The sequence below is a fragment of the Capricornis sumatraensis genome, chromosome 9 (genome assembly GCF_032405125.1).
Source record: "Capricornis sumatraensis isolate serow.1 chromosome 9, serow.2, whole genome shotgun sequence".
Lineage (NCBI taxonomy): Eukaryota > Metazoa > Chordata > Mammalia > Artiodactyla > Bovidae > Capricornis > Capricornis sumatraensis.
In genome coordinates this window covers 61,169,908-61,189,655 of record NC_091077.1, presented here as the reverse complement: position 1 = coordinate 61,189,655, position 19,748 = coordinate 61,169,908, and the positions used below count along the sequence as shown (strand labels likewise).

General features: G+C 54.0%; 1 protein-coding gene and 1 non-coding gene across 2 annotated transcripts; both read right to left on the bottom strand.

Annotated features, from left to right (window-relative positions):
- Positions 1-325: 325 nt before the first annotated feature.
- SLC6A7 (solute carrier family 6 member 7) lies at positions 326-19,184 on the bottom strand. The gene is made up of 14 exons (XM_068980420.1): positions 19,152-19,184; positions 14,018-14,201; positions 12,228-12,359; positions 11,846-12,080; positions 10,061-10,199; positions 8,309-8,443; positions 7,318-7,421; positions 7,071-7,195; positions 6,262-6,374; positions 5,811-5,942; positions 5,222-5,321; positions 4,929-5,029; positions 4,186-4,353; positions 326-535 (listed from the first exon to the last, which is right to left on the bottom strand). The coding sequence occupies exons 1-14, from the start codon at positions 19,182-19,184 to the stop codon at positions 326-328; spliced, it is 1,911 nt and encodes a 636-aa protein (XP_068836521.1).
- LOC138086729 (U1 spliceosomal RNA) lies at positions 2,504-2,666 on the bottom strand. The gene has a single exon (XR_011145434.1). It is a non-coding gene; the product is annotated as a U1 spliceosomal RNA (small nuclear RNA).
- Positions 19,185-19,748: the final 564 nt, after the last annotated feature.

Below are 19,748 nucleotides of genomic sequence, written 5' to 3'. Positions count from 1 at the left end.
GCCATGTGAGAAAGGGAGCTCGCTGGTTAGGAGGCCTGGGGTCCGGCCCCCTCTGCCATGTGACTTTGAGTAAGTCCCTCCTCCTTGGCCTCAGTCTGTCTGTCTGTGAAGAAAGGGCTGAGCTGGCTCATCTCAGCTTTGAATGTCTGTGTGTGTGTAGGGAGCAGACAGAGGTTTTGGGAGAGGCAGAGTTCACAAGAAGGACTTGCTTTGGGGACCAGCATCACCATGGCAGCCTCCAACAGCCTCAGGCCTCTCAGAACCCCAGAGGGTGTGCAGCTCCCCTCGGGGGCTGGCAGGGCCTGACGTCTGCCTTCTTCCCGTCTCACATCATGGATTCCTCCTCCTCTGCAATCTCACGGTCTACTTCGATAGCCGTGTTCTCGAAGCTGGTGATGCCCCCGTACTTGCGCATGTGCACCATCAATGGCTTGGGTGACTGGCTCCCGGCCAGCGTAGCCACATACATGCCTGTCCGGTTCTCCTCCAGTGATGGGCCCCAATCCATGGCCGGCCGGCTCGCCTGCTGAAGCCGCTGCAGCAAAGCAACCACAGGGGTGAGAACCAGGGCTGGTGGAGTGCTTCTTGCGGCTGAGTACTGGTAAAACCCTCACCAAGTCACCTGGATTAGTCTTTGCAAAAACCTGGGGAAAGGGAGGGGGTGCTGTCACTTCCCCAGAGGAGTGTCACATAAGTGGAGAGAATCCTGCCCTGCAGCTCACAAGTTGGGTGGGTGGTCTTTGGGCATGAAATTTAAGCTCTGCTTCCAGCATCTGTACCTTGGGAACAGGATGCCTTCAAAGGAAGGTTAGCAAGGCACTGAGATAAAGCTCTCAGCAGGGTGCTGGCAACAGAGTAAGGCCCAGTAAATGGTGGCTGCTGTTGTGGTTTCATGGTAGGCAGTCTGGGAGTCCACTCTGGGTCCCTTTCCCTAGATGCTGAGTCTTGAAGAGCTGGGAGCTTTGGTGGGACACCCATGCCCTAGAAGGATGGAGACAGAAGGACCATGCCTCTTTCTCTTTTTAATTTTTTAGTCACAGTGGGTGGCATGTGGGATCTTAGTTCCTTGATCAGGGATTGAACCCACATCCCCTGCATTGGAAGCGTGGAGTCTTAACTGCTGAACCACTAGGGAAATCCCAGAGTGGCCATCTCTGACATTCTGCCTCTGTTTTACTCTGACCTTTCCCTCTCCCAGCCCAGTTTCCATGGAAGGAGGGACCTGACTAAGATGATAACTAAGCCTGGACATTCTAGGGTTCCATCTTCCTCAAACCACATTCCCAAGCTCTCTGCCTGCCCTGCCAGGGAGAAGAGCCGCAGACTCTTCAGAGAAGAAAGACACCAACAGTAAGTGGAGCCATGGGGTATAGGTTCCAAGGGAGATAATGTATGTGAGCCCTGGGCTAAGGGCCTCACACAGCCCCATACCCAAAGCATAGTGATGTCCATTTAGATGTGTTTATTGGAAGCATGTTACCCCACTGATCAAAAACCTGCCAAAAACTTGTCATCTCACTGGGAATGAAATCCAAAGTGCTCACCTGGCCTCCGCGTCTTGGCCCCTCTCTATCTTTGTGATGCTGGCTCCTGCCACACTCTCTCTACCAGCTGTGATCCAGTCTCACTGACCTCCTTGCTGGCCTCAAACATGCTGCCTCCTCCTGCCTCAGGGCCTTTGCACTGACTGTCCTTCTGCCTAGGATGCTCTCCCCTTAGACATCTTAACCTTGACAATTTAGTCAGGTCTGTATCCCCTCCTCAGAGAGGTCTCCCGTAGTCACCCTGGCCTGAACTTCCTTCACTCTCTATTCCTGTATTCTGGCTTGGTTTTGTTTTTAAGTATTATACTTACCACTGCCTTCATATGTTTGTTTATTGTCTGTCTCCTGCATTAAAATACAAGCTCCCTGAGTTTAAGGACTGAAATTTCTTTCCAGCTGCACTCTAGTGTCTAGACCAGGTTTCTCAACCCGAGAGCCCTGCTGACTGTGGTTAGAGAGGAGTTCTGCACACTGAACAGTGTGTAGCAGGATCCCTGACTTCCAGATGCCAGTAGCATTCTTCCTCTAGCCCTGGCCTCTGAGGACAATCAAAAAGTCTCTAGACATTACCCAGTGTCCCCTAAGGGCAAAATCACCCCTGATTTTGAGGCGATTTTGAACTGGCTTAGAACTGAGCCTCATGCGTCCCAGCTCTGTGCTGAGGATGGGCTTATGTAATCCTTAGAGTATCCCTGTGAGAGGGCAGTATTATTACCTCCAGCCCCACAGATACTATCTGAAGGAATGGTTCTGAGACATTAGTTAAATTGGCCAAGGTCGCACAGGGGGGATGTGGTAGTGCTAGTGTTTGAACCCAGGCAGTCTTGACCACATCCTGAACTTGAAAAATACCCTGCTTTTCTGTGTCTCACAGTACTGACTATGTTGATGAGCTTTTTTTCTTCTCACAGCAACCCTATGGGCAGGTATCACTATACTTATTTTTTCCCCTTTTTTTCCTAGGGAGAGCGTGAACTCAGTCCCCCACTACCACAAATTATGCAGTCGAGTTTTCTGCATTTGGGGAAATCACAGGGGTTAGCACATCTGGAGTGTGCTGGATGAACCACACCCTGGAAAACCACCTTCGTGATCATGGCAAGTCCCCTGACAGGTAAGGACACTGCCCTCATTTTAAAGACAGAGAAAGCAAGGTTCAGAGAGGTGCACTCACTTGCTTAGGATCCCAAAGCTGGCAAGTGGCAGCCCCAGGACTCCTATCCTAGTGTGTCAGTGCTGGGAGCCCTGGTCTCTGAAGCTGCACTCCTGAGCTGGACAGTGACTCCTCTGTGGGACTCACAGAGTCCCCAGTGCCCTGGCCCCCCTGCCTGACTGTGGGTGGTGGTGGCAGCGGGACAGGAGGGAGACAAAGCCAGGCTTGGGCACCATAAACTTCCTCCTTCCCTCCACAGACACCCTGGTTCTCAACATGGAGACAAGTCTCCTTTAGTAGCACAGGTGGGGCTCCTGCAGTTCAGAGAGGGAAGGGGTTTGCCTCAAGTCACACAGCAGCTGGAGACAGAGCAATGGCTGGACTCCAGGACTCCCCTGTGGTCTGTGCTATGTGACCACAGTCCACTTCTGCCAGGGAAGGGCTCTGAGCTTCTCTTCAGAAACTGGAAGGTGGGATGAGGGACAGCCAAGGAACAGTGAAGGTGAATGAGCAGGGGGGCAGCAGTGTGCTGGTTAGCAGGCTGGGAAAGAGTGGAGGGGCATAGGAGTCCTGATTCCTAGCCAATTTCACTGTTACAATTATTCCCACCCTTGTCAATTTCATGTTATCAACGATTTGACAACTGGCTCACAGTTTTCCTGAATATTTAACAGTTAGCTCTCATGAAGCAGTGCTGGTGGCTCCAGCACACTTCTGATGGTGGGCGTGTATGTGTGTGTGTCCCAAGGCTGTCTCTGGGCCCTAGCATGCTCACTCAGCCCTGCTCACTCTGACATCCTCTTGCCACCAGAGGACTCCCCGCCCACTGCCTCAGAAGCGGAGGACCCAGCGTGCCGAGGGCACTTGAGGTTCAGAGGGGCTGGGTCTTCAGCAGCCATACAGCATCCTGGCATGTCCACTGACCCACAGAGGGCCCCTCCTCCCGTCTTCTGAGCCTGCAGAATCCCATGCCAAACGGCTTGCACTCTGTATGCTTCCTGGGTCTCCCCACAAAGCCCTGGCCATGGGCAGGGCTCCTGGTCACAGGAAGAGGGTGAAAGCTCATCCCTGGGTTCCCTCAATGTTGCTTCAGACCCGGAGTTCCATAGCAAATCTAGCAACCCAAGTTCAAATTCTGACCTGTGCACAACTCACCATGGGATGGTGGGTAAACCCCTTGTCTTTTCAGGTTCCCCCATGACAGGGGGGCCTTGGCCAAAATTAGTGGTCTCTGGATTGCGCCCCTCCCCTGCCAGAGGCCCCGCCACAGGACAAGACTCTGGCCTCAGAGCATGCCGCAGCCCAAGCCGATCTGAGCTGATTCACAACTCAGGCTACTGGTTAGGGAAAAAATGTTCTTCCCAGTTAAAAGCACCCTGCAGGCCCTGAAAAAGGTGTTGGAGCAGAGATTGTCTGCTCTAGAGGTTGGTCGCAGAGCAGGGCCATGGGGTTGGGGGCTGGGGGCAAGCAGGGGTGGGGCAGACTCACCTCCCAGAGCGAGCCCTCCTCTCGAAGCACGGCTACCAGCATGCCGGCTGGGATCATGAGGCAGGACAGCAGGCCCATCAGGATGCCCAGCAGCTCTGCCCAGGCTGGGAAGCGGTAGCTGCCATACTCTGAGGGCTGGTACTTGACGATGCTATACACCAGCAGGGCCTGCAGGTGGGGGCTCCCAGCATCACAGAGGGCCTCGGGCAGGCCCCAGAGCTTGGGATAGCCCAGGTTTGAGCTACTGTAAAGCCTGAGATAGCTCAGCCCAGGGCCATCCCAAGGCCTGAGAGAGCCCAGCCCAGAGCCACCCAGTCTCTGAGAAAGCCCAGTCTGAAGCTATACCAGAACCTGAGCTGGCCCATCTTTGGAGCCTTTGCAAGTCCTGAGACTGCCCTGTCCAAAGCTGACCCAATGCCAAAGCCTGAGATGGCCTATCCCTGAGCTGCTCCAAATCCGAGGCTAAGAAGCACAGCCTCACCACCCCAGCCCTAAAGCTCTGAAGCCTAAGAAAGCCCCACTCATTCTGCCAATCAGACGCAGGGCCAGGCCCAGCACAGCTACAAAAGCTGGGGACACCACGGGAGAGGGGAGTAGACCGGGATCCTGGTACTCACTCTATCCCCTAGCCCTGACAGAGGTCCACTGAGGGTCAGGGCAGTCCTCCCAGACTGAATGCCCAGAAGGGCCCTGCTCTCACCCCTAAGCCTCCAGCCAGCAGCCCTCCCTTCCACCCTGGTTACCAGGAGCGTGGCTGGGGACAGGAACAGCCAGCAGGCCCTGAAGTAGAAGCCCGGCTTGAAGCCCAGCATCATGTGGATGTCCCGGCAGAACCTCTGGATGCCTGCACGGGGAAAGGAAGGGAATGGCCCCACCCACAGCCTCACAAGCACCATCAGCCCCTCCTCCACCCCCAGCTGCCCCCACTGGAAACCCTGGCCCTTGGGACCAGAGACCCAGTGCAGGGGGGCTCCAGGGTAGACTCCCATTCTCCCACAGCGGGGAGCCTGACTCCGCCTCCCACAGCCCCTCTCACCATACACCCGGGTGACGGCAAGGCACGTGGTGATCACCACCACCATCAGCCCGAAGCTGGCGCTGTAGTCGTCCAGAAGGACCAGCCAGTACATGCCCCCCTGGAACACAAGTCACAGCTCTGGAGTGCCCTCATCCCAGCCTCAATCCCCAGTGCTGCCCCTTCTCCAGGCAGGAAGTGAGCTGGGAGCAGGCAGGCCAGCAGGGAGGGCAAGATGATAGAGCGTGACTGCTGTCTGCCTGCGAGCTCTCTATACACACCATCCGATTTGAGTCTCACAAGCCGATAGCCCATATGTAGACCCCACTTTATCAGTGGGAAAACAGGCTCAGGAAGGTGAAGCCACTTGTCCTGAGGTCACTCATCAGTGCAGGAATAAGGCTTGAAGACTTTTTAGACTCTAAAATCAGAACTCTGGGTCATAGGCCAAGCTGCCTCTTGAGAAAGAGGCTCTGGGGTCGACTAGCTTCCTCCCACAGAGGAAGAAGCAGGTAGCTTGGGGCATGTTTGGCCTGGCCACAGATAGTGCTGCAGGTGTCTGCCCCAGCCTTGCCCACCAGCTGTCCGCCCACCCCACAGCACCACTCACATCTGTCGTGAGGACCAGCCCCATCAGGTACATGGCCACGCAGATGAGCCCCGAGAACACAGCCTTCTTGGGCCGAAGGTAGTACGGGAACTCATCCGTAACAGCTGTCACAATGGTCTCCAAGAAGGCAAACTGCGGGGAGAAGGGGGCTCAGAGTTCTGCCCCCACCACACACATACAAACACACACAGAGAGGTCCATCCCACAGATGCAGATACACACACAACACACACATATCATACGCACATCACACATATCATACAAACAGAAACATCATGTGAAGACATACACAGATACACAGGCACACATCTCACACTGGACAGATACACACAAACATAGATGCACATACAGACAGATGTACCCGCATCACACACAGATAACACGTGCAGCGAGACGCACACACACCGCAGACACGGACCACAAGGCACACCCACTGGCATGGGCAGCTCACCTGGCTGTCCAGGCCGAGAGTCAGCAGCATGAAGAAGAACAGGAAGGACCAGAAGGGTGACAGAGGCAGCATGGTCATGGCCTGCGGGTAGACGACAAAGGCCAGGCCAGGGCCTGGGCCGAGGGCACACGGGGTCAGCAGCCTGGGGAACGTGGGGCCCCACACATGTACTTAAACACACATGATTACTACTTACACCCACTTGCGCCAAACCCAGAGATGTACACTCACTGCACACTTCCAACACTTTCTTAACTCCTAAGACACAGGCCAGCACACTGTCCGTGCTCCATAAACACAGGTTGATTTAAAAAATGAATTAATAATAAGTACATGAGTAAACACAAGACCAAATATAAATCCTCATTTGAATACGCTTATGTGCACAGTCATTTGCACGAACAGTTCCACGTACACACACACACTCAGATACTCCCATTGGCGCAAGACACTGATTCACAACATCATCCAAACCCTCAATGCACTTACACGGGCATCTCCATACAGGGTGTGACTCATCTGGACAAGCAAGGCAAGTTCCTGAGGTGTGACAAAACACGACAGTCTCCTCCAGAAAGTCACTTCTCTCCAGACGCAGGTTGATACATATTCATTTGCACACCCATCCTTTTGCACTTGAACACTCAGAAAACAGCTCAAACACATTCATTTGCATGCATGCTATGCACGTACACACATACACACACCATATCCATCCACAACCTTGCTGGTCCACATATATGCTCACTTGCCCAGCCCAACTGTGCCCGATGCACCCTCCACCCACCAGGGCCAGGCAGCCTGCCCACCTGCTTTGGCTACTTGGTCCACAGGTACACCCAGCTCCTGAGACATGTAGCCCAGCACGGAGAAGATGGCAAAGCCAGCCAAGATGCTGGTGATGGCGTTGCCCAGGGTGACAATGAAGGTGTCTCTGCCAGGAGAAGTCCAGGCACAGGCCGGGGTGAGTGGCCTCCATCCTCACCCACAAGGCCCTCCCCGGCGAGCCACTCTCCTACCCACTCCAGCTGCCGGGGTCCAGGAGGCAGCACTGACCTATAGATATTCTGGTGAAATGTGTTGTAGGAGGCAAAGGTGAGGAGCCCCCCGAAGCCCACACCCAAGGAGTAGAAGATCTGAAGAGCAGCTTCGATCCACACCTGTGGCAGGAAAGGATGCAGAGGGAGGGCAGAGAGGAGAGGTTGGCACACCGTGGTGCCCAGAGAGGGAAGGTGGTAGGGCAAGAGCCGGTTGACAGCCCCAGGGATGCTGTGATGAAGGACCTGGCTAGTGAGTGACCTGGGAGCAAGGCCCGCTCTAACACTGCAGGACTTGGTCAAGTTCCTTCCTCTCTCTGGGCCTCAGTTTCCCCATCTAGGATCTAGAAGATACTCTCTAAGCTTGGTCCAGTTCTGAAGAAAGTAGTGCCTTGTATAAATTTTCAGTAGATGTATACTGACAATCAGCCCCTGTAACCCTTTTACTGCCTCTAGAGTTGGAGGAATCTGGATTTGAATCCCAGTTCCCCCACTTTCGAGCTGTGTAGACTCTTCAGGCCAGTTACCTCTCCAGCCCTCATGTCCCCCATCTGTGCTGAGGGGATAGGAATGGTACCTGTCTCATAGGCTGGTGGTAAGGATCACATGACTACATAATGCACAATGCTAGAGCAAGGGGCAGGCATAGTCATCCACCAACAAGTAAGAATGCTACCTGCCAGGACCATTTTTCTATTGTTATTACTAATATCGTCCTTGGGTTTTACAGTCAGGTCTGGGAGGAAATCCCAATTCTGCTGCTCCCTAGCTGTGTGACCTGCTAATTCTTTTGGGCTTCAGTTTCTTCATCTGTAAAATGGGAGAATAATGTCTACTGCATAGGATCGTGTATAGTAATAAAGGAAAAAGACACACAGTGCCAAGCACGGTGTCTGGTACAGGGGATTCACCATGTGGAAGACCCTCCCCCAACTCCCTTTCCCTGGGGAGTCTTCTTTCCACTGCCTAGCTTGACCCCTCTCTTTACATGCTGGCCTTGAGGGTCTCACCTTGGAAGACAACAGGTGGTGGAACTGAGGGGTGAGATAGAACTGGATGCCCTTCCAGGCCCCAGGGAGGGTGACTCCACGGACCAGCAGCATGAGCAGGATGAGGTAGGGGAACGTGGCCGTGAAATACACCACCTGAGAGACAGTAAATGGGGACAGAAGCGGGTGACCTTCTCTCTTCTCTCCTCCTCTCAGAAACCCCCGTCTTACTGACTCACCTCCCCAACCTTCAGGTAGCCCAAGTTAGAAACAGCCACCATCTGTGATGCTCTCTTCTTTCCCTCACTCCCACCACACATCACTGCTTCCCAGGGCTATTCCCACCCATCCACTCTCTCCAGCCCTGCGCCCTGGTCCAGGCCCCCCACTCCACCCCTCCCCCAACACAAACCCAGCCTGCATGGTCATCAGACATTGGACATGCCCAAACTCTCCTCTGTCCTGTCTCCACCTGTTCCCAAACCTCCAGCTTCACCCCCAGCAAACACCATCAAGTCCCAAGCCCCTCACTGCCTTGGCTTGCACCACGATGACCTCTCCTGGCTTTCTAATGGTCTCCATGCTTTCTAACCTTTCTTTTAATAGTTCTTTTCCTCATGGACAACATCTCAGCACTTTGCAGAGAGATAAGTGCTAATTTATAAATGATTGAGTAAACCACTCAGAAGGTTTCCAACTCCTAAAACAGCTCTATGGCCCTTCCTACCCTCCATAAGCTACAGTGGGCTTTGTCTTCCCAGCTTCTAGCTGGTCTTTTTCGCATAACAGTTGCCTGACTTTTCCACCTGGGGCTGTTTCAATTTCCAGCTCCAGGCCCAGCTAAGTAGAGCACTCCACCCTTCTGCCCAGGGTGACTGGTCCAGAGATGAGTCTAAGACCCATCTATCCAGTGAGACTCAATTCTAGGATTTTTGAAACCTAGGGCAAAGGAGATAGCACCCCACTCCAGTACTCTTGCCTGGAAAATCCCATGGAAGGAGAAGCTTGGTAGGCTGCAGTCCATGGGGTCAGTAAGAGTCGGGCATGACTGAGCGACTTCACTTTCACTTTTCACTTTCATGCATTGGAGAAGGAAATGGCAACCCACTCCAGTATTCTTGCCTGGAGAATCCCAGGGACAGAGGAGCCTAGTGGGCTGCCATCTATGGGGTCACACAGAGTTGGACATGACTGAAGCAACTTAGCAGCAGCAGCAGCAGGGCAAGGGAGAACACTAAGTAGAAAAGATGTATGCATGGTGTTGCTAGGGGCAACCTCATGAAGAATGAAGCCTGAGAAGTCAATCTAGAGGAAAGCATTGCTGAGAGACCAAGAGAACAACATTCCTGATCTGAACCGATAGATCCAGCTGTACCTGAAGCAGACCCTCTGGACTTTCCAACTGAGTGTGATAACTGGCTTCTAGTCCTTGCATTTCAAAGAGCTGTGACTCATGCGCACCCTCCAGGCATTCAACAAACCCTTGCTGAGCTTCTCCAAAGTGCCAAGCACTAGATTAGGATACAAGCTTGAATAACAGATAGGTCCTGCCCTTGGCATATTTCTAGTCTAGTGAGCCAGCCTGGCCGCCATCCAGCCCCGTCTCCACATCTTTCTTCAGGCAGCGCCTCCCCCTTCCCCTCAATGTCCTCTCCCTTCCCCTCTTCCCAGTTGAAGTCCATTCATCCTCTCGGGCTCGGTCCACACCCTGCCTCCTCCAGGAAGCCTCCGCCCTTCCCAGCCTCTCAGGCCTCCAGGGCCTCCCAGCTTCACCTTGCCCGAGGACTTCACACCCTTGAGGATACAGAGGTACACGATGACCCAGGCGAGCAGCAGGCAAAGGCAGAGGTTCCAGCGGATATGCCCGGGACTCCCGATGCCCTGGCTTCCTTGGATGTGGAGGACGTAGCGGCTGTGGGAGACAAGGCTTGAATGTCCTCTGGTCCACTTGCCATGCTCCACAAACATGGGGTGAAGCTGTGGCCAGCCCGCAAGGCTGTCCTAGCTATTCTGTGTTTGATTCCCCTCCATCCTTCTCTGAGCAGCTCTGCGCCCAGGAGCTGGGCCTCCAGAGACAATGTCACCCAGGCTCCTTCCTCGTCAGTCTCCACATGGGTCTGGCCAATGGGAGGCAACAGCCAGAGACTGGATGATGGGTTAGGGTATTTGCACACTTGCGTGTATACATGTGTAAGCATGCACACCTGCACACCATCAGAGGCTCTATAGCACAGCGCTGGCTAGGTGGCCCTTGCTCTGAGGCTTTCGATCTCCCCTGATTCTGATAACACTGCCTCCTTGCCTCAGGGGCGGTATGACTGTCCCTCTTGCTAGTCCCTGGTGCCTCACTTTTCCATGTAGATCCCCGCACCTCTGTGAAGTCCCTCCACTCACCCAACTCCCTTCAGTGAAGCCCTGTGACAGTGCCATCTGCTTCCTGCCTGCTCCCCAAGTGATGTAGCAGCCCACAGCGTTGCCATGGAGACCCTAGGCAGCTGCCAGTGACCATGTCATGTTCTTCAGCTTTTAGTTGCAGACCCAAGCCTGTCCTTCCCCACTGGTCAGACATATTCCTCAGCAGGTGCAGACACTTTAGATTCATTTCAAATGGACAAATGAATGAACTATGTAATAAATGCAGGTTGGAGGCTAAAACATTTAAAAACATGGGGCTCATTTGGGAGAAAACTCCTAAGAGAGTAGCCTTTTGCAGGCAAAGAGTTATGGTTATCTGGTCTGTGTCCTCTGGTCAGCCCAATGGTCCCTACCTAGGAACAAGGCTAGTTTGGAATGTTCCAGAACAGGATCAAGCATCAGGAGGCTTTGATTCTAGTACTGCCTCTGCCAGTAAGTTCTGAGCAAGCCTCCGGGCCTTGTTTTCTCAGCTATAAAGTGGGACTTTGGGACAGGCCAGTGGGCAGTGATGCCCTTCTAACCCCCACCACTCAAAGGGGCTCGTGATGTGGCTGGTTCTGAGTTAACTGTGTCATTCTCAAGCAACCCTTTACTCTCCTAGAGTCTCCTCTCTCCTGTTAGATTAACCCGAGGTGGTCCTGTTTGACCATGGTCTCTGCTAAGTGTTTTGCCTACTAATATAGTCGGCGCTCAATAAACTCAGATTGAATAAATAAACGAGTGACTGACTGATACCATCCTATGAAGCAGGGACTCTCACTACCCCTTGTACAGAGGAGGAAACTGAGGCTCCAGATGTTGACAATGACTGTTATCATCAACATCATTACTATCAGCTAGCATTTATTGAGCACTCACTATCCACCAGGCTGAGCGGCACAATTTATATGCCTTCTTTCCTTTAATCCTCACAGTAGCCTTCAGATACTATCACACCCGATTCCAAGATAAAGCATCACAAACCAAATAAATTGTTCAAGGCCACACAGCTGGTTAGGTGAAGAACTGGGGTTAGAACTCAGAGTCCACCCAACGCAGCAGCTGAACTCAACCTTTGAGGTGCATGTAGAGCCCCATAGGAGCACGGGCACAGTGCTGCCCCCTGTCCCTCCCTGACTGCTGCTGGGCCAGTAGGGGCCTGACCTCCAGTACTCCTCGCTGGGGCTGACAGTGCTGGTGAGGTTGAGGGGCAGGGCCCCGTTGCCGTCCTTGGAGCCTCTGTGCTCGAGGCAGAGGTCCGTGTTCCACCAGTTGCCACAGTGTTCCCAGGGCAGGTTGCTGGTGAGGGAGGCGAAGAGGTAGAAGAGGACGTAGGCGATGATCATGTTGTAGTAGATGGCCACGAGGCCCACGATGAGCAGCATGGCCGCACCGGCGCCTGGTGGGGGGAGGGGCGGCCTTCAGGCCAAGGAAGCCATCCCCTTTCTAGATTTCACCTCCCTCTCTGCCTAGAGGACAGAGAGTAGGGGGCAACCTCCCTGCCTCCCTCAGGCTTTCAACACTGCCCACCCCTACAAGGCCTCACCTTTGAAGAGGGGGCTGATTTTCCAGACGGCCAGGGGTCCCAGACTGGAGAACTGGCCCAGAGACAGCTCGAGGAAGAAGAGGGGGATGCCGCAGATGGCCAGCATGAGGAAGTAGGGGATGAGGAAGGCGCCTGCAAGGAGGAGGGAGGGAGGGGAAGGTCTAGGGATGGGAGGTCAGCTCCCCTTAAAGCCTAGCTCTAGCCCCACCCCCTCCCATGACTGGCAGACACCTTCACTTCTCACGTGGGGCTGGGCACTGCGGGACTGTCTTCTTTTCTGCCAGGAGATCACTGAGGGCCAAGTGGACATATGGGGATTTACTTACCTCTGTAGCCCTAGTGCCCAGGCCAGGACTAGGCTCAGACAGACATTGAGTGAATGAATGAACAAATGAGTGAGTGAATGAATGCATTCCCTGCCAGATAAAGCACAAACTCCTCAGTACAGAAATCAATGACCTTTAGAATCTGCCTCCTGTCTACCTGCTCCTTCCCTCCTCCCAGTGGCACCTCAGATGCTTGTGGCTGCCACCTGTGGTTGCCTGTGCCCAGCATCCCTCTTCCTTTTCTTCTCATATTGGCAGCTAGCTCCTTTACAGGACTGCCTACGACCATATGGCTCTGGAAAGGCTCCCAGTCACACCAGCCAACCCCTGCCCACCCTTCCTGGGCACATATCCCAAGGCAGGCCAATTAGAGACCTTCCCTGCAATCCAACATAGATTCATTCAGAGGGAACAGTTCTGAGGAGGAAGTCATTCCATAGTTGTCTTTGGCCACCCCCGACACACCTGTAGGGAGGAAGTCTGATCCAGGGAAAATGAGGTCAGCACACAGAAAGAAAAAGCCTCGGGAACCAGGGAGAGGGAGGGCAGAGACCACTGTGGACATCCCCGAGTTCCCGGAGCTTCAGAGGCTAGCACTCATCCCATACTTCCCCGTCGTCCCAATTCATCTTGTCCTCGCTTCATCTAGTTTTCCTTGCGTTTCTGTCGCTCTGCCAACATCTGCTTCTTTAAGGAGTTTGGTAGAGACAGGAGGAGACACGGAGTGCTGGCAGGAGCAGATTGGCTCCGGAGATGATAACCCTGGGGTGGAACGTTGGGTCGCCAGCGTGTGACCTTGGGCAAGGAACCTGGCCTCTCCAAGCACAGTGGGCTCATCAAGACAACAGTGCCCACCCAGGTGGTTGTCATCAGGGTTAAGTGAGGCAGGCCTGGGGCCTGGCAGATGGTGAGTGCTCAACCCCAGCTATTGGTGGTGAGACTTAGAATAGCCACTTGATGAAGAAGCAGGGACAGAGAATTTAAAGATGGAAAAGATGTTGTATTTGCAGCTTGAAAGGAAGGAACCAAGAGGCAAAGCTGGATTGAAGATTTAAGAACCCAGGAGTAACTGACTGATGGAGTGAGGTTCCAAGGGAGGTGAGGTGGGAGAGGAAGGGATGCAGAGAATACTGAGAGCGCAGTAACCACTGACAGGCAGATACAGCTGTTTATCACAAAGCGGAGGCAGCCCCCTCTGCCCATCACTAAGGGCCCAGGAAGTGCCAAGGCTTAGGGAGAGAACTGAGTGAGTATCTACCCTGGGGATGAGAGGGGAAGGAAGAGACCGGGAGAGGAAAAGCGATGAGGCCGGGTGAGCGCCTACTTCCAGCCCAGGTCACAGCTTTCAACTAATCAGCCCAGGGTCACATAGGGGACAGTGGCCAAGGTCACTTAAAACCTCACTCCACCCTGAGCCTTGGTCCACTGGCCTCGACACCCCTCATGCAGGCATCAGGCTCATACCTCCTCCATTGGTATAGGCTCGATAGGGAAAACGCCAGACGTTCCCCAGGCCGACACAGTAGCCGATGCAGGACAGCAGGAAGTCCAGCTTGCCTGTCCAGTTCCCCCGGTCTGCAGCAAAGTCCACGTCCAGGTCTACATCGCCCTGGTCGCTTGGGGTCATTAGCAGGTCTGGGGTGACAGGCTGCCAGCAAGAGACATCAAAGAGGTGAGACAGAAAGGCGAGGCCAGGTTGAACTGGGACCCCCCACCCCCACTCCCATCTCGAATAAGAATATGAACTCAAACAGGGCTAACTGCAAAGAACTCTATTAGTTCAGACAATCAGCTGCTCTCACTGTTACCCTGGGCTGACATGTTAGCCCAGGAGCTAACGTTAGCCGAGGAGCTCCACGGCAGGAGCTCCTCAAGATTTCGGGTGACTACAAACTTTTGAGAGCAGCAGGGTGGCTCTGGCACTAAGAAAGCTATCTTAATCTTAGTTTGGCTAACACAGTGGTGAAATCAACTGATGGTCCTATTTTGATGATGATCTTAATAACAGTTCCCATGCGTGAGCACTTATCATGCACTCACTGTGCGAAACATTTTACTCATTACCTGATTTCATTCCCAAAACAGTTCTGAGAGCTAGGTACAAACAGAGGTACTTGCATACTCAATTGTGTCCAACTCTTTGCGACACCATGGACTGTAGCCTGCCAGGCTCCTCTGTCCATGGAGATTCTCCAGGCAACAATACTGGAGTGGGTTGCTATTTCCTCCTCTAGGGGATCTTCCCCACCCAGGGATTGAACCTGTGTCTTCTGCATTGGCAGGCTGATTCTTTACCACTGAGCCACCTGGGAATCTCTGAGAGCTAAGTATTCATCAAAGGGAAACTGAGGCTCAAAGAGGTATCAATGACACATCCAGAGCTTTTACAAGGCTGACTGGTGGGAGAACTAGGTCTCCAGTCCAGGCTTCCTAATGCTGAGGCCCATATCTTCAATCACCCAGTGCCGGAGTTCCGCTACTCCATTCTGAGCGCCGTATTTTAAGAACGATACCAGCAGTTTGGAGCATGTGCACAAAGCAGGTGGCTGGACTGGAGCATGTTCAGGAAAAGCAGTTACAGGAGGACAAGAGGAAGAAGCAGGGCCGTTAGCATAGAAAGGATGGGGCGTGGAGGGGACGTGGGCTCCCTTGGGTTTAGATGTATGCTGTGTGGCTCAAAGAGGCCTGCTGAGGACTGTGAATTTTAGTTCTGAAGCAGGAAGAAGCTACTGAAGCCCCAGTCTGTCTAAGGAAGTTGTGACCTTCCTGTCTCTGGAGGAGAGATGCTTGCACAGAGGGGAATGGGAACCAGCTGTCCCTAAGATATCCTCCCATAATTTGAGGAGGGTGGAGAAGTTCACTGGGCATCCTTCCTTTAGGCTGGGGCTGGGAGATGGAGGCCCTCCTCAGGGTGCTTGGAATCCTGGCCCAAGGGATGTGAGGTAGTGTGTCCGTGAGCTGTCTGGGCTTTGGACCCAGAAGAAAGCCCAGAGTCCCCAGGATGACTATCTAAAATTCACACAGCAGCTCCCAGAAGTGCCTCTGGGAGCAGGGCAGGAGAAAAGGGGCAGCTAGACCTTTTCTGCTTGACTCTGAAAGCCATGTCCCATGTAGAGGAGAACAGAGCTGCAAAGAAGGCAGGTTATCAAATAGTGTCATGGTTTTCAGAGAGGAAAAAGGACCTCCTGCTTCCTGCCGAGGAACAACCATGAGAAACTGTGATTCCACTAGACTGGACGTCAGGAGATGACGATCCTCACCCCCGATCTGTGCCAATTCACTATGCAACCTTAGGAAAGACTCTTCTGAGCCTTAATTTCCCCATATGGACACTGAGGAGATTTCCAAAAACAAATCACTTGAAATGTTTGTAGATGTTTGAGGGAACAAGGGATTTTTTAATCAAAAAAGTTTGGGGAAAGCTGGGTTATCACAAGGTAAAACAGGTTTCTTTGCTGCAGGACTTGTCATATCCTTTAATGGGCCACTGTGCACTGTGACTCTCCAAGTAGGTTCTAGAACAAATATCCTCCAATTCTACTTAAGAAAAGGGTTTCAAGGAGCTAGCATGCCAGGATATCCTTGGCAGAAACACAGATCTAGATAATCTTTAGTTAGTAGTCTTCTGGCTCTGATGGTCTGTGAGGCGAGATTCACCAAGGAGACTTCACTGCAGTGGTCACGAATCAGATCAGGTCCAAGCACAGGGATTCAGCAAACAGCTCCACCCGATTTGTTTTATCTCCTAAAATTGCCCTTCCTGGCACCAGCCCAAGGAGGTGTCTACATACACATCAGGTGACAGAGGAAACTTTGCTGGTGACTTGTCATCTGACAAGTGCTAGCATGAGGATGGTGAAAGGACGGTCCAGGTGTCACAGGACTGGAAGTTTCTGGCTGCGCTGGCAGAAATGTGGTAACAGCATTGGGCCCTCGGTGATAGTGACAGCCGTGGTGGTGATCCCACCTGAGGCTGGCTATCGGCCAGAGGGGCAATGGTGATGGGGGCAGCCTAGCATGATTGTGGGTGACGGTGACAATGAGAAAGAGCATGAAAAAGCTGCTTTTCAAGTAACGGGGCTCTAAGTGTTGAAACCAGTATGTTGCCGGTAATTTCTTAGCTGTGATCTCAGACATGCTGGGGTGAGGGTAGCAGCAGTTCCCGGACCTGTATGAAACCCACCTCTTCCCTCCGATTCCCCTTTCACTCTCCAGCTGAATGGGTTTCAGCCCTCTGGAGCCACTCCCTCCCAGGTGAACTCTAAGAGGGACAGGGTAGCAGCCATTGACACTGGCCCCTGGTATTGGATGGGGAGGCAGGCCTGACACCCTGTGACTCCCCAGTCCCATTCAGGCCAACTGGCAGGAGGGCCCGATAATGAGGTTCCTCTGATCCCTCCTGAGAAGCTGCTGCCCTTTCTGTGTTCACAGAGCGGTCCTGGCTCTCTGTTTCCATGGTGACAAGAGTTTCAAGAGCAGGATGCTGTCAGCTCCTCCCCCAGTCAGAGGGAAACCTGTTTCTGCTCCAGGGACAGAGGATGGGGTCCTCCAAAGCTGAGCCAATCCAAAACCCATGTGGTACCTCCATCCCAACCATGGGGTAGATCCCAGGGGGCTGGCACAGCAAGGATGGAACTAATTGAGAGACAGGAAAGCAACCAAATCAATGGAGCAGGCTGGAAGCTTAATGAGTAGCTTCACATGTCTGCCTGAATGTGAGGCTGCCACCCCTGATCCCCCCACTCCCCACCCAGAGTCACAGAGGAACACAAATCTTAGCTTGCCAGATCCACACCCCTCTTTTAGGGACCAGCAAATATAGTCACCAGCAGCAGCAGGTCTGGGAGAGGTAGGATTTCCCAAGCCAAAGCTCTCATACCTTCTTCAGGATGAGAGAGACAATAGGAATTTGGAGTCTGACTTCATCATTGTACAGACGAGGAGATGAGTTTCAGAGGAGAAGAGGTGAGCTCAAGGTCAAATGGTAAATTAAGGGCAGAGCAAAGCCGGGACCCAGACCCCTGACTCTCAGTTGTATGCTCCTCTCTGAACAACACCATTCCTTTGCTACACTTGGTACTTCCTCACTCCCTGCCCCCTTCTCTTCAAGACCAAGAGAGGGGAGCCTGAGGCCAAGGGCCCCACCCCTGCCCTGTTGGTTTTAGGTTGCTCAGTTTAACCTTCAGGAAAGCAGTAAGTTGCACCCCTCTGTGCCTCAGTTTCCTTGTCTATAAATGGGGGATAATAAGACCCAGCTCCCAGAATTGTTGGAGAATTACTTGAGATAAGGTTTCACACAACATGGGTATTTACATAATGAGTGGCCTTGTGCCAGTGAGGGGTGGGGGCTCTTGTGAGGAGGGAGAGGAAGGAGGAGAGAGTAGGATGGAAAAGAACAGCGGCTGGACTTAAGACGCAAAAGATCCACAAATGACCCTAACAAGTCACTCATGTCAGTAAATAAAAAGAACCCATTTATCACAGTAGTTCCACACTCAGCTGCCCCAGGGCAGAGAGCTTGAATGAGTGCATGTTGGGGGTGAGGGTGTGGCTTGTGGGAGAGAGGAGAGTCAACAATACCAGCTGCTGTGAGTTCATGGTATCCTCCCACCCCAGGACTGGGGGGCCTGCTTTGGTGCCTCTCACTTGGGACCAGCGATGGTCCAGGTTAGACAACATACTTGCTCAAAGTCACCGGGTAAGTGGCATTTGCAGAAACACTACCCATGAGTTTGGACTTCTTGGTTAATACTGGTACTTTTAAGCCCAAAGCCAGAAACTTCCCCCAAGACTCTTCCTTCTTATGCACTTGCAACTTGGCTGGGAGGTCCAACCCCAAGGACAAGGTGGGGAGGGGCTGAGGTCTGTGTCTAGGAATACAGAGACTTGGCCTCCTCTCTCATGCCAGCTTCCACCCCACCTCCTGAGCTATGGGGTCTTGCATTTCTTCCCTCCTTGCCTTTGCCTCCCTTGTGTCCTGCTGAGGGGCAGCCTGGGGTCTCAGCAGGGAAGCTCAAGCTGCCAGGAGAACGAAGCCAGTGGGGAGGAAGGAGGTGGTGGGCGCTGCAGGGGCAGAAGCACCTGCAGGAAACCAGAGTGCCCCTGCTGGCTCCCTGAGGCTGCTTCAGTGTAGAGTGCACAGATAAGGACCTGGTCCAAGCCCCCACCCCCATTAACCCAGCTCAGGGCTGTCTCAGCTATTCCAGCATCCCCCATCCCCCACTCCCCTAATTAGCTCCTGGGGGAAAGGGATGCAGGTACTGGGGAGGGGCGCGTGCCTAGCCCCAGCACCCCTACCTCCCGCCTCCTGTGGCTGCAGACACCTGTTTGCAGAACTTGGCCCAATGAACCCTAGCCTCTCCCCGCCTCCCCTCCCCCACTTCCGCCGTCACACTGCATCCGGACCCCCAGATGGGGAAGGCCACCCCCCCTACCCCGCGCAGACCGTGACCCCGCCCCTCCCTGCAATCCAGCTCAGCCGGCCTCCCCGAGAGCCCTGAGCCAAGTGTAGGTGTCCTCGCCAACCCTCCCAGGGGGCTCGAAAGGGGGCGGGCTTCTGCACCCCTCCCTCAGGGGCGCCCCTGCCCTCGTGCCCTACCTTGCGAAGGTGAGCTCCCTGGAGCTTCTTCATCTTGGAAGGCAGGTCGCTAGGGCTTCCCAGCTTGGCTTTTCCTGAGCGCAGAGAGCGGGCGAGGGAGCAAGAGATCGTGTCGCTGGCCGGCTGCCGCGCCTTGGCCTCCGCGACTCCCGCACACCGGCTGGGGGACCGCGGGCGCAGGCGCTGCCGTCTGCTACGGGCGTGGGGCGCGGGTTGGGCGCTGCAAACGCCCTGCTTCTCCCTGCGCAGCGCCCGAGGCTGGGGAGGGGCGCACCACTGAGCCGGTGTAGACTCCCAGACTGATGGGCTGACTGATGGACAGAGGAGGAGGGGGAGGCGGGGGGGGGGCGGGATGCGCACCCCCGCAAGCAGAGCTGCGGATTGGAGGGGCCCCGAGCGCGTGAGGAGGGGAGCCTAGGAAGGACGCCCTCGGTGTTGAGGCCTCGGCTGTTGCCCCCTGCGTGACCTTGGGCAAGGACTCTGCCCTCTCTGGGCCTCCCTCTCCCTAGGTGGGCAATGAGGGAGACAGGCCATGCACATGAACACTAACAGCCCAGTCTTAGGTTCCAGCATCCCTGTGCCTCCTCTTTTCTGTGT